Source organism: Vipera berus (assembly GCF_964194415.1).
Source record: "Vipera berus genome assembly, chromosome: 15".
Taxonomy (NCBI): domain Eukaryota; kingdom Metazoa; phylum Chordata; class Lepidosauria; order Squamata; family Viperidae; genus Vipera; species Vipera berus.
Genome location: NC_138218.1, coordinates 12,504,972 through 12,518,401, shown reverse-complemented (window position 1 = coordinate 12,518,401; position 13,430 = coordinate 12,504,972). Strand labels below are relative to the sequence as shown.

Genomic DNA, 13,430 nt, shown 5'->3' with positions numbered 1-13,430 from the left:
CTCTGGAGAAAGAGAGCGCTCTCCAAGTTGTCTCTTCTGGACAGGCCCACCTTGGCCTTGCTTGAGCTGCCGTGTGCCCACTTTCAGGTGTTTCGTTCTGCCCAGATCTTCTGCCAACAAGTAATACCAGCCACAAATTTTCTGAAGGAAGGAAGGAAGGAAAGTGGAAAGAGACAACAGCTGTAGGATTTACACTCCCTCCTGTTTGCTGTTAATGTGCTACTAAAAACAGAAATCCTCATGGACGACTCTGCCTGGGGGCTTCGGCCACCATAATTCCACCCGTCTTGCTTACACCTTTTACAGGCTTGGCTTTCAAAACAAGCAGCAGAGGGCAGCATTTGTCTACCAGCCTCATTTCCTCCAGATTACACAGTAATTATACTGTAAGCAAACAGGAAAGAGAGCTAAAGTGCCTCAAACAAATCCCATTTGCTTCTCTGAAGATCTCTTATCTAGAAAAATTTTTAAAAAATTATCTCTATTAAGATTGGTGCTAGCCTTGAGAATTTTAGAGGGGAACATAATATCCTTTGACTTAAAATATCAACTTGTAATTGCCATTAAGTTAGTGGCTTCATTTTTACCAAGATGACAACAGGGGTGTCATCTTCTGGACGCTGCAAGGGACCACAGTTTGAATCCACCCCTGCCCAGAAGGTAGAGGCGCCCCACGCCATGTTCTCACCCATCCTACAAGGATCATAATATTGCTCTCAAGGCCTCCCTAACATGATGATACTAAGCCCTCTGAAAACTAAGTCTCTGGCAGATGGAGCTGTGTCTTCTGAAGATGATCCGAGAGCAAAGTCACGGTTTTTGGCTCAGCTACTACTAAACCCTCAGCCATTGCTTTCTCCACAAGGCAACCGGTCCTGGCTGGGTCCCAAGCGCCATCCCTACCTTGTCTGCACCCAGCAGGGTCTTCACGCCAAAGCTCATGCAGCCAAGGAGTCTGCTCTGCCTGGGCAGGAAACAGGGAAAAGGTAAGAGACAATGCCGGGTGGGGGTGGGGGACAAGGGAAAGGCTATTGCGATCACCAGCAAGAGCACCTCTCTCCGCCATCTTGCTGCTGCCCTGCTCTGCCCTCTCACCCTTGCCTTACTGACACTCATCCTGGGCACTGGAGGACAAAGGCCACCCGCCCCTGGCCAAGCTGCGTGTCTGGAAGCCATCTCCTCGACTGCTCTGCTCTCTTTACCTAGAAGAGTCCGGTGGTTGGTCCCAGACGGTGACAAGGAGGCGCTTTGGCTCATCTTCCTCCTGCAAGCAGCTGGAATGCAGCAGAGAGAAAGCGACCCTGGTGACCGAGGGCTCAGCCGGAGCTGCCTCGCACTCCCATGCCCCTGGCAGAAACCCTGAGATCCTCTGCACAGGTATCTCTTTCAGTGGAGGCCAGGTGCAGGAGCCACCATTCAGATGGAGCTCTCAAAAAGGGTTAGGGCCGTGCGGAGGGCTTGGGAGGCAGCAGCTAAGAGCCCAGCCCAGACTCACAAGATAAATTGCTCGTGGAAGACTGGGTTTTTACTGCCCAGAACAGTCTTGGATTTTTGCCTGCATTTCCGTGATGTATCTGGCACAATGGACACCTGTGTTAGGAGAGGAAGGGAAAAAAAATGCTGTCAGTCCTCTTTTGGACAGATCACCCTGCCCAAACCAACAGAGTTGCATCAAGCGGGGTAATCTTGTGGATTCAAGCATAAAAGGTGCCCACATTTCCCCAAGCTGAAGGAAAACAGGTTAACCAGAGGAGGGACAGAAAGTCATTACAGGTAGTCCTCACTTAGTGACCACTCGTTCAGCATTGGCTCAAAGTTGTGATGGCACCGAAAGTGCAGCACTTGGGACCTGCAGTTCCAGCCGTCGCAACCCCCCCCCCAGTGATCGTTGCCTGGCTCACGAGGTCGCCATTTGTGACCCACCCGCAAGCAAAGTCAGTGGAGAACACTTGACCCCCCTGCCCAACGCAGCCCTCTTTCTAGATGACAACGGTCATACCTTGACAAACGAGTCACATATCCGATACTGTTTTCCCATTAGGCCTTTGGCCTCCATGACTGAGTGGGTGGAGAAAGAAAAGAAGAAGAAATTGCGTTTTAACTGGAATGAATGGAAAGAATTCTATTTACTGAAAGCCACAGGAAACTTCTCAAAAGTCACAGTGGTCGTTACACACACCTCTTCCACGTTAGTACTTTCTGCCTGTCTCACCCGCTCAGTTCCCGCATCCTAATGCAACTCTCACTGCCCAATATATGAAAACAATTGACATGAGCTGGGGCGAAAGCCAGGCACTTAACGTATCCCACTATACTTCCCAATGCACAATGTTTAAGTCTGCATCTACCATTCTGGATGACAGAATCCGGTCTTGGCTGCCCTTGTTGCTACCAGGGTGGGGGAAGAAAATGGGTAACGAGTATGCCTGTTTATGAGGCAAGGTGGCTTCCCCCCAGACCTTGTGTTTTTTAGGAAAGCTGGAAGCCCATTAAACATTTCTTCTTAGGAATCTTCCACAGGAAAGCAGCATCGGCAGCCCTGTTTTTCCGACTTGGGATGTGACGGCCTCTGCGGCCGTGTAGAGAGGGTGTCTGAAGCACCACAGAGGCTCGGCTTGACTGATAAAGGGCAGCTCAAGGCCCCGTCTGGTCTTCGGCCAAATCAGAAGCGTAACGGCCAGACAGCTCCCCACCCACAAATCCCCAGCAGACTGCGGGTAGTCAATGTCATAGCTAAGCGCTCCAGGTTCTTCTCAGGCAAAGCCTTATCACTTCTGTCCAGAACACACCCACCACTGACTTACCATAAAGTTTAAGCCGTCTGCCTTGCACATGGATGGAGAGCTTCAGCTGTCCTGGAGCAGACAAGAAAGGCAATCGCAGAGTTGGCCACAGTCTCCCTCTATATTTCCCTCCTCCATCTGTGAAACGGAGCCGAGTCTCTTCCTCTCCCCCCCCCCCCCCGTGACACTCTCCTCTCGCTTATTTACTTTAAATGTCTCAGGTTGTTCACGCCAACTTGTGGCCCTAAGCAACTGATAGCAAACGTAGCGTAGCTAACTAAGCAAACACTCGTTCAGCAACCATTCAAAGTTGTGACAGAACCACGTTGTGACAAGACTGGTCCTTCAACCTGGATCTCCACCGGGTTGCTGGGAGAACCAGATTTTCAGGGTTTTCTGAAAGGCTGACGAGGGCAGGGCGAACTGCCACAGCTGCCTGTGGCTCTTTTGCACATGAGGAAGACGTGAAGAAGAATCCCGGGCCTGTACCTCCAGGAGTGGAGGGAGAGAAGGACAAACAGAAATGCTTTCTTGTGCTCTTGCAAGACTGTGCCACGAAACAGGGGCTAAATCACAACCACTGCCTCGCCCAACTCACCCCGTGGAGGACTCACCAAATGTTGCCAGACAGCAAGGAAACTGCCAACGGTTGGCACAGAGCGAGCCTCGGTGGGAATGCCTGGGCTCCATGGTTCCCTCAGCAACTTAACTGGCAGGGAGAGCAGAGCCCAACGGAGGCAGCTTCCAAGAACAGTTTTTCCTCCAGGCTGCTGGCCTGGCCCTCTAACCGCCACTATTTGAATAGGACTAAAGCCCTGGAAGCCCATTGGTGGATTTGAACAGTGCATCTGCACCTGATGACAACGACGACGACGCCGCCGCTCCTTGGCTCAGACCCAACACGCCTGGTTGCCTCCAGCTGCCCTGCCTGAACAACTCCACTGAGGAGGCTGCCCTGGCCGGGCTGACTGGCCGCTCTCTCCCCAGGCTGGAAAATGCTCTTCTGCAGGTCTTTCTCTGCCTGGGTGCCGCAGAGGGGCATTTGCCTCCAGGCATCCATGCCCTGCATACAGTAGAAGTCAGCTTAGGCTTGGCACATAATCCGACCTTAAGGCCTGTTTGCTAAAACCCTAAAGCTAAAGCTAACAATTCGAAACATGCAGAAGCTCAGCCTGACTCAGAAGATTTGACGTCAGATTGTTTTCCCCTCCTTGCTAGCACTGCCTCCTCTCCTCGTGTTTATTATGCATTTATTTATTACACATTTTATCCATTGCTTCTGGGTTTTTCAGTCAGACATCTCACTGAACAGCGAAGGTCAACAGGCACTCTCCCTTTCAAAGGCAATCCCTCGGGTGAAAGGACTAAGACACATCAATTATTTGACACCTTTAACATTGGGAAGGGAAGCCCTAATGAACCATGTGATGTTTATTTGCAGGTCAGCTGCTTTGCTTCCCAGGGAAAAGGCTGTAGCACCCAGAGTTTTCCTCCCCCCCCCTTTCCTTTTCAAAAGCCCGTGATCCCGCACAGGAACGGTCCCATCTTCCCCTTCCCACAGTTCTCTTCTTTCGCCATGGCCTCTTTTCCTGGGGGGCTCCTGGCCCTGATTTTATCTGCCTCACATTTGAGATGCAGCATCCATAGTCTAACCAGGTTTCTTCCCCTAAATGCCTCTGTGCCTGTGAGGACTATTACCAAGTGTTGATTTTAGCATTTTCCTTAGTATTGTTGTTTTGTGGACTGTAACCATCTGTGTTAGACAGAGCTAAACCAGGGAGGCAGGCAGGCAGGCAGGCAGGCTCTGGAAATGGGAAATGTTATTTTGCTCAGCATCTGGAGATGATTTATTCAGAGAGCTACCTCACCTCCTGTCTTTGAGCAAGAGAGAATGCTTGATGTAGCACCTCTGCACTTACCCCTGTCTTTAACACAAGTCTGGCTGATCTTCCTGCGTCGTTTTAGAAGGAATGCCGGCAGCTTTTTTGGAGAAGTCTGTACTTGGGATAGGTTCCCACCCAGAAATTGCCCAGGAACACAGCCTTTGACACTGACCCCGAATTCCATTCCTGCAACAAAAAGGAAATCCCCAAAAATCTGCTAGCTGGAAGCAGATGGGTACCTATCAAGCCCTGGGTCTATCCCAGACCGGGGTCGAGTCCAAGGAGGAATGTCACTCCAGCCCCTTTTGAAATTGCAGCATTTCTAATGAAGAGGCAAAATGGTTTGAAGTTGGTTCAGATGGAAAAATTCACGCTGGCCTAATCCTGTACTTCAAAGACCAGGGTGCAGCAATTCCACATACATGGCAAAAGTATAACTGGCAACAGATTCGGACGATTAACTACAATTTTTAAAACACATTTTTATATTGTTTTGAATAGCTTTTTGCTGCTCAGAGTCATAGGCTGAGATGGGCGGCTAATACAAGTAAAATGCTAGGTAAATAAAGTGAGAGGGAAGCCTTTCCAACCCTAACCCCACAAAAAGCACGACGAAAGTGAGGCCACTCCATTTGAAAGACTCTCCGTTCAAAAGGATACAGAACAAAACTTTCCTCTGGCTCTACCAAAGTTAATCAGTTGCCACGAGGCTTATCTTGCAAAAGATCCTACAATAATTTAATGAGTAACTTGTCCTGTACAAAGATTTGGTGGCAAGGCATTGTTTTCCCAGCCCTATTTCCACTGTAACAGAGCCTACCCCTTAGCATCTCTTAGAGCCCACGAGGTACGGCTGCGTTTGTATGCCAGACTACGGCTGGAGCCGCCCACTTCCAACCAGGATGTCGTTCGAAAGTTGGCAACATCTTCAACTGCCACCCATTTGCCCTGAAAACGCTACTTGTTACCCTGCACCTTCCACCTTCTCCTACCTGGGAGAAATGGTAAAAAAGCGGTGCTGGATCAACCAAAAGCTCACCTGGCCCAGTGGCGACCATCTGCTACCTCCAGAAAGCAGGCAGATCGAACATAAATGCCACCATCTCTCTCACTGCTGCCCCAAAACTCAGGAAGTGGCATATCCAGATGTGGTCTCTGAACACCACGGGGCCTCAGACTCCCTCACTTGGCTCACACGCCTCGTCCCTTTCAAAATCCACCCAAACCGTGGCCATTTCCTGCTTTGGCACACTGCTGGAAAAGCTCTCCTTTCTAACTTGAACAATGCTGCCAGCAGCATTGGAGATGTAAGAACAGAACGCTAGATTTATTGTGAAGTGCCATTCCGGCATAGTTTCACAGAAGAAATGCTTTTCACATTCAGAGGCCACAAGAGAAAGCTGCATCAAGGGTCTGAACGACCTCACCGTTTTAGAATATCAGATGCAAAAAGCATATGGCTTTCATTGAGTAAGTGTGAATAAAGCGAGCTTCTTAAATCAAGAGACGCACCAAACTCCCTTCCCATCCCGTCCCTGGCCGGTATTTTCATCAGTCTTTTCCTGCCTGGGGCGAGAGGCAGCACCCGCCACGCACAGAACTTCTGACTTTCTCAGCAGACAGCCCAGCACCATCGATCTAATGCAAGAGAGCGAATCCAGAGCTGCAGACAATTATTCAGACTGTTACAGCCCACAAAGAAAAAAATGCACCAGTTGTTAAAGCTCAATCCTGACAAACAGAACATCTTTGCCCAAATCCTACCCTGGATCTTACATATCTCCTAAATGAGCAGCCTGGAATTCTTTTCATTTCCCAGTATCTCGTGAGGGTGGTTCACACTGCAGAATAACACCTAAAGATTTACATATTCCCAAACTGTTCTCCCTTCTTTCTCTGAAGATGTCCCAGGAGAAGCACGCAGCAAGCTGGGACTGTAAAGGAAAAGAGGAAAAGACGGGGGCTCTCCTGACAACTTTGTGCCCAAAGACTTGGGAGAAATTGTGCGTATTTTATTTAAAGTGTTGGGGAAAGCTAAACCCGGCTATTTCATAGATGTAATTAACCATTTTACCATATGAAAACATGAATTGGATCTTTCTTGGCCCCATTTTTTAAAAGACAAGTAGGCAAATGGTTGGTTTCAGTGTCGACCTGGTCATTCTCCCCAGAAGGCAACTTCAAAACAAGACAAACATTTTGTAAAGGAACCACCAGGCACCCACCTTGAGAAAGGTCTGGAGAAAGCCGCTTACGGAGGCCCAGTAGAGCTGCTGTGGATGAAAGCTGGGCAGGGGGAGAACACAAGATTAACCTCGAGAGGGAGGAGCCGCTCTCTCTGAGGGTTGCCAAGAGAACTCCACAAGCAACAACAAACTTTGCCCCAAAGAGCCATTGTAGCAACAGAAATCCACTCTGCTGTGGTTGATTACAATTCTGGACTCTCAGCCTCTCGCCTTCTTCAAGATCTCCCTGGTGGGGCCACAAACGCTGCCTTTGCGGCAGAAAAGCCATCGTTTCACCCAGGGGGACTATCAAAGCCAGAAACACTGGGGGTCTTGTCTCCACACAGAAAGAGCCGGGGTTTCTTTAGATGTACTCACTGACAAACAGCATTGTCTAAAATTATCTAGACCTCTGAACCACAATAATAAACCAAGAAAGAAAATGAAGGAAGAACCAACCTGAGTTTTATTTACAACAGGTAACCCAAAGCAGAGGATTATGGAGAAGCAGAGCTTCGTCATTTGAAGGTTGCTGTGAAGAAGCCCAGGCACCAGCCAGGAGGCTGCCTTTTGCGCACAAGGCCAATGCCTTTGGGGGGGGGACGCAGGGCTGAGGGGCAGAATCACTGGGCTTTTATTTTCTCCCAAGGAGTGCTTGTATTTATAAGGGACACTAAATTATTTAGTTCATGAATCTGAAGCTTAGGGACCCCTGAATATTAATTTCCAAGATCTATTCATTTCAAAATAAACTAATTATTTTTTTAAAAAACCACCCTTCATCTTCTAATTTCCTTGCAAAAGGACCCCACTGCTCACAGAAGGGGAAAGGAATGGACGGTGGCCATCTCTGCTGCCTTCGGAAGGCCCTCTGGAGCTGGACGCGACCTGGTTCTGCTGACTGTCGCAGCTGAGGAGCACTGCCTTTCTTCCAGGGCTTTTGTGTGACTGAGGCAAGTTGGGAAGGCAGACAAAATGTTCCTATCTGCCACAGACTTGCTTCTGAGGCAGCGCAAGCATCTGACTTCTCTGGGAGGACTGTCGCCGAGGAAGATGTGTGTGGAGAGGGCATCCAGTCTCGCATGAGCGCACGTTTCCACAAAATGGCCAAGCCCTCTTCCTTTTCACATCCCCGTCTGCTCCTGCCCGTGGCCTTTGAACTACCTTCTGTTTCAAAGCACCAACACCAACCGAGTTGTCTTCAGCGCTGCACATGCCCACTTACAGCCCACGTTGTCCTTCTGGCCGTCCAGCGTCCCGCCTTCGGGTTATTAGAAAAAGCTGTTCTTTGGAGGCAAGGCTCAGAGAGGCACAAAGTGGGGAAGCAGGAATTTTAATGGTCGTCACCTCAAGAGCGTGCTCCCCCTTTTTAAAATAGAAGGAACCATCCCTGGAGTTGGGCTACAGATTACCCAGTCCCCGCCTCCCTCCCCACCCCTTTTGCATTCAAGTGAAGCCAGGGGGAGGACTGGGGCTGTTCTCAAAGAGGAAGGGAGAGGGAGGAGGGGGAGGGGGGCCTGGGGGCTGCAGCGGAGCAAAGGTCTCGGAGGCTTCCCGAGAGTCTTCTTCTTTGGGCCAAGCCTCCCTGCTGATGTCTGAAGCGTCTCTCTCAGCCGGCGTGGCCTCCTTCCAGCTTGCCAGATGCTTGCAATATTGCCTGTACCTGAACTCGGCTTTCGGCAGGCAGGAAGCAAAGGGATCGCAGCCTGAGTAAAATCAAGCCAAAATAGGGCAACGTCAGGACAGAGAAGTTTTATAAAAGGGATCCCATGACTGCTGCCAGCTGAGAAAACCCCTTTACTCAGAGAGGCGAGAGGAAAAGAAATAAAAGATTTTGCTTCTTTGCTCTACTGGTTGTGTATGACTTCCTTCTTGTCTGCAATAAAGAAGCCAATCTAGCCAAGTTACCCGTGAGAGTCTCTGGTCAAGTAAGCCTTCCCTGAAGCAGCAGCATCTGCAGGCCAGAACTTACTGCAGAGCTCTGGTGTGAAGCCCAACAACTCAAGGCAGAGAAGGGCTGCTAGCCCAGCGGCCTTGTCGCGAGAGGCGTGCTCGACACAAGGACGGGTCCCTGCGCATCTCAGGGCCCCCTCGAGAAGGATCGAGGCAGGGATGGAAAAGCCAAGGGACTCGCTGCATTGCACCGAGCCTCCAGGGAGATGGGGAATTTATCTGCCAAGCCACATCAATGAACTCCCGCCCTGCTTGCACGATCTTTGGTTGTACGCTGGCTGCTGGTTAAATGGCTTACTGCCCTTTTTAGACCTTTGGGATCACTGGCTCCCTTTCTTTTGCACCTGGCCACCATTTGGAGCATTTATTTTGTCCATTTTTACTGTGGTTACTTAGTACGTGAAACAGTCTCCATGCCAGCTCCAGAGCTACCTTTTCACCAAGTCAAATGGAAAACGCCAAGTGAAGGCCCTTCCCAGCAACGGCCTTTTCTGCTGATCATCTTCATACACCAAACAGAAATATTGTACTATTTGGCTCCACTGCTGTTCCATGGGAAACAGAGAAGCCTCCTAGGCTTCCCCTTCGCCCCCTGAATCGAAGGGAACACAACCCCCTGCAACCATTCTGCCACTCCTTTCTGGCTACTCTCAAGACCAGCCCCGCAGCCCTCTTACCTCCAGGGTGCTTTACCTTGTGGAGGAGGAGGAGGAGGAGGAGGAAACATGCCAGCATGTGGGACTCTCCCACCAACAAGCTGGCGGGAGAGCTTGCTGGCTCAAGGGGGCGGGGGGAGACATCGGGGCTTCTGCTGGGGGTGAGCCAAGGGGGGCTGACAGAAAGGTAAATGCTGGACCTTCCCATCGCCTCGGCTCCTTAGGCTTCAACTACACCATAAGGCAGACCCCTGGAATACAAGTCCACCACACTCACCCTCCATGCCCAGCCTTGCCGTATTGCTCTTATATTCCATAAGTTTCACGCAAGATTTTCTCTTAGCAAAAATTCTTGGAGACGTCTGCAGCTTGCAATTCCTTGCAGCCTGGAGGAAAAACACCCACAAAACTAAACAGAGTACTTTCCCAAAAATGCTTCTAAAATTTGGGGGGGGGGCACCAAAAGCAGCAACAGAAAAGAATAAAAGAATCAAGAAAGGAACAGCTCAACAGCTAAATGACCCGAGTCTCCTGCCTCTTTTCATGCGGAGAGCAGGAGAGGGAGAAAGAGCTGCCCAAGGTCCCCCTGATCCAGGACTGGAAACATGCCCATGCTGAGACAATGGAAGGGGGAGGGGTTCCTTGCAGAGCGCCCTCCACCACCACCTCTGCTTCCCTTCATTGCAGCACTTTCATCCCCTGCGACTGTGGGGTTCAATCCTGCACAAACAGCCACCACCGAAGAGGCCACCGCTAGTCTCCGTGGCAGACCCCACCGCCTGTCCAGGGGGCTTCAGACAACCAACTCTTGCACTTCCCAAAGCCCCAGAGCCTGGCCGCCTTCTCCCTCCACTCAGTCAAGGATGGGGGAGCCATACCTGGGCATGCGAGGGGCAGGGAGGGGGACATTAGAGACTCTGCACTGGAGGGTCAGCAGCACTTACAGATTCTGGGGGCATCTGGCTGTGCTCAAGGAGGCCCCCTCCTTTCTTGTCTTGATGGTTACCACCATCCCCCAGCTGCTCTACTATCGGGCGCCGCAGAACCAGTGAGCCTGTGGCCGGTCAGAAGAGGCAAATCAGTCCTGGCTGCAAAGTCTTCTAGTTACATTCAGGTAGCCCTAATGCCAGAATGGAAACAGGCAAACCTCCTGAGACGATCTTGGGCTGGCGGCCTAGGCTTCTTCCAGAATCTTTGTCTTTCATGGGGACCTAAAGAAAAGAGGGGGTGGAAAGGGAAGCAGGGAGAGACCGCAGCAGAGGCCAGCAGGGAAAAATTCTAGGAGAACCAGTCAGAAGGCCTTGCCTCCCGTCCCTTTACTTCTCTCTCTCCAGGACTTCACTGGACTCCAATTGACTGTGTGGCTCACAGCCCCCAAACAAACAAGTACACAATCAAGGCAGAGACACAAGTACACAAACAAGAGAGCAAAGCCAGTCACTGATCACACCCAGCAAGAGGCCCCCAAAGCACCATGAAAGACCCGGTTCCTCTCCCAGGCTCTGGGCTAGGATGGTTGCAGCCCCTTGCTGAGGATATCCTAGACCACAGTAGGTGAGCGTTTTAAAATCAGATTCGGGCCAGGCAGTGAAAACATACGATCGCCATCGCACTGCTGGGTCTTGCTTACCTTAGCTTCAGACCGGTTAAAATTGGGCGCCTTTTGCACAATAAAGGGGGCTGCCAATTTCTCCTTGGTCCCCAGCAGCGCCCTTCCTCTTCTGCGCTCCTGAGTCACACCTTCCTCATTTTGTAACAACAGATGCAGAGCGGGTGCCGGGTGTTGCCTTCTCCTGAGGAGGCTGTCCTCCGCATTTCTTTGATGGCCTACAGAACTGCGGCAGAGTACGAGCTCAGCTCTCCTCGTTCCCAAATGTTCCCAGAAAACAGGAGCACAGAAGTGAGGGCATTTTTTCTCCCTGCACCAAAGATGCACCTGTCTTTTTCTTAAGAGTTTGGAGCAAAGTGAAAAGGGCGCGGCCCACCTTCTTCAAGAGATACCGTGTGGGGCCACTTCCTCAACCCAAGTAAAACTCTTCTTGGATAAGAGGGTTAGCGCCTGGGGAGTCCCGTGAAAAGTAGCATTTTAAAATGTTTAAGTTAAACCTTTAAAAGGGAAAGCTTCCTCTGTCTTTCTTTTTTATACTCAAGTTTTTTATCCACCTCACATATGATTTTTTTTCCTATTCAGGTAGGTATGACTCTTATTTTTAAAATTATTGTGGTTCAAGTATTACACTTTTTCCTTTAAACTAGTTATCAGCATAACGGAAAGATTGTACCCTGATTTCATGTGATAGCAGTTTAATTTGTTTAAAAATGAGTTGTAGCAATGTTTAATATAACAGTAATTAAGAGAGAGTGACCGTTCACCCAGCCGGCTTTCATACCCAAGGAGGGACTAGAACTCACCATCTCCTGGTTTCATGCCAGCACCTGAATCACAACACCAAACTTTTTGTACTGGTATAATAAAGGTTGCTTTTTAAAACTGACCTTGATTTATTGTTAGACTTTTGATTCCGCCTTAAATGATGAAAGTAAGGCTGACCCCCTGTAGGAACTTTATTTGACTTTTTTCTTTTCTGCAAAAAGAGACCATTCAAATCAGAAAGCAAAGAAATACCCCAAACACACCTGAATCCCATGCAGAGCTCTGCGCTTGCTGCTCCCCAAAGCCCAAACCAATCGCCCTCGAGTCAGAAGCTGCTGGGATCCAGCTGAAAGGGATGCCACCGAACAGGCACCCTGAAGGGGCAAGCTGCGTATTCTCTTTCAGCTCCGCCATTCTACTCAGTGTTTGCTAATCTCCTTTGCCAAGACATTTCTGGAAGGACGATCTCTTCCCTGTATCTCAAGAGGCCCCTATCTCTGCCTTTACCAGCAGCCCCAGGAAGCTTCCAAGCTTCAGTCCAGACCAGGAATGCCTCCTCTGCCTGCCAGATTCCTCTCCTTCGGGCTAGGCCAGGGCTAGGCAACCTTGGCTCTTTTATGACTCGTGGGCTTCAACTCCCAGAATTCCTGAGCCAGCCGTGGGATAGGGGTAAAATAATGGGGCAGGAGCAGTCAATCAAGCAAACAAAAAGCAGCCCCGCCCCCCCTCTAGGGGCAACTCACAGTCCCCTGATGATCCTCCAGAGAGAGGAGGCTTTCCAAAGCAAGGTCCTTCACACATATTCTTTGTGGGGGCGCCTGTCTAAAAAAAAAAGGAAAAAAAGGCCCAGTTGATTTCTTATACAGCGATTCAACACCAGTTTAAAAGAGAACTATTGCAACACTGAACACAAAACAACCTCTCCTACCTCCTAATTTTCTCTAAGGAAGGAAAGAGCAGCAGCAGAATTACTAGGCTGCCTTAATTAAAGCCGGGGTCTTCACTAGCAAGCACCTCTCCTTCCCGTAAGAACACAGGGCTCCCCCAATACTTTGGAATTATTACAAAATGTTTTGCAAGGCAACGACGACAGAATGAACCAGATATGCAGCGGCCAAAGTGAGCGAGCAGAGGAACGTCCTGCGGATCGCAGCCATTGTTCACACCCAATCCCCAATGTAAGACGGCTAATCTATATTGATGGCATCACTTACACTCTTCCGTTTTCAGACTGCAGGAATCTGGGTCGCATGTCTGGAACCCACCGGACAATTGTGTTTCCACAGGCTGGCTGGGAACCCAGTCTGTGCACCACCAACTCAGCGGGATCTGTCACCTGCATCTAACATGGCCATGGGAAAAAGAACAAGTCTTTACTATTTGGCAAAAGAAGAGCTGGGGATCCCAACAGGAACAAATGCTGGATTGTTCAAGGGTTAACAGTTCCAAGATCAGCTGTAGTTCCAGAAGGCACACAGGATTCTGCCTCGGTTGCTCTCTGGGCTAACTGGTTAGCTGAGCGCCTCAAGAGATTGTTTATCAACAGTGAAAATAAG

General features: G+C 50.0%; 1 protein-coding gene across 3 annotated transcripts in view; it reads right to left on the bottom strand.

Moving 5' to 3' along the window:
• The window catches only part of RGS3 (regulator of G protein signaling 3), a 44,723-nt gene that overhangs the window by 28,281 nt on the left and 3,012 nt on the right, over positions 1–13,430 (bottom strand). For 2 of the 3 annotated variants that reach the window (XM_081339747.1, XM_081339748.1), the window contains 14 exons: positions 13,089–13,216; positions 12,618–12,696; positions 11,997–12,085; positions 11,131–11,335; positions 10,648–10,711; positions 10,445–10,554; positions 9,778–9,886; positions 4,703–4,852; positions 2,805–2,855; positions 2,000–2,058; positions 1,496–1,590; positions 1,203–1,274; positions 904–964; positions 51–141 (listed from right to left, as the gene is read on the bottom strand). In XM_081339747.1, the coding sequence (XP_081195873.1) occupies positions 51–141; positions 904–964; positions 1,203–1,274; positions 1,496–1,590; positions 2,000–2,058; positions 2,805–2,855; positions 4,703–4,852; positions 9,778–9,886; positions 10,445–10,554; positions 10,648–10,711; positions 11,131–11,335; positions 11,997–12,085; positions 12,618–12,696; positions 13,089–13,216 (1,363 nt within the window). Of the gene's footprint in view, positions 1–50; positions 142–903; positions 965–1,202; positions 1,275–1,495; positions 1,591–1,999; positions 2,059–2,804; positions 2,856–4,702; positions 4,853–6,891; positions 8,337–9,777; positions 9,887–10,444; positions 10,555–10,647; positions 10,712–11,130; positions 11,336–11,996; positions 12,086–12,617; positions 12,697–13,088; positions 13,217–13,430 lie in introns of those variants that run through there. The other variant, XM_081339749.1, reaches the window with a different exon arrangement.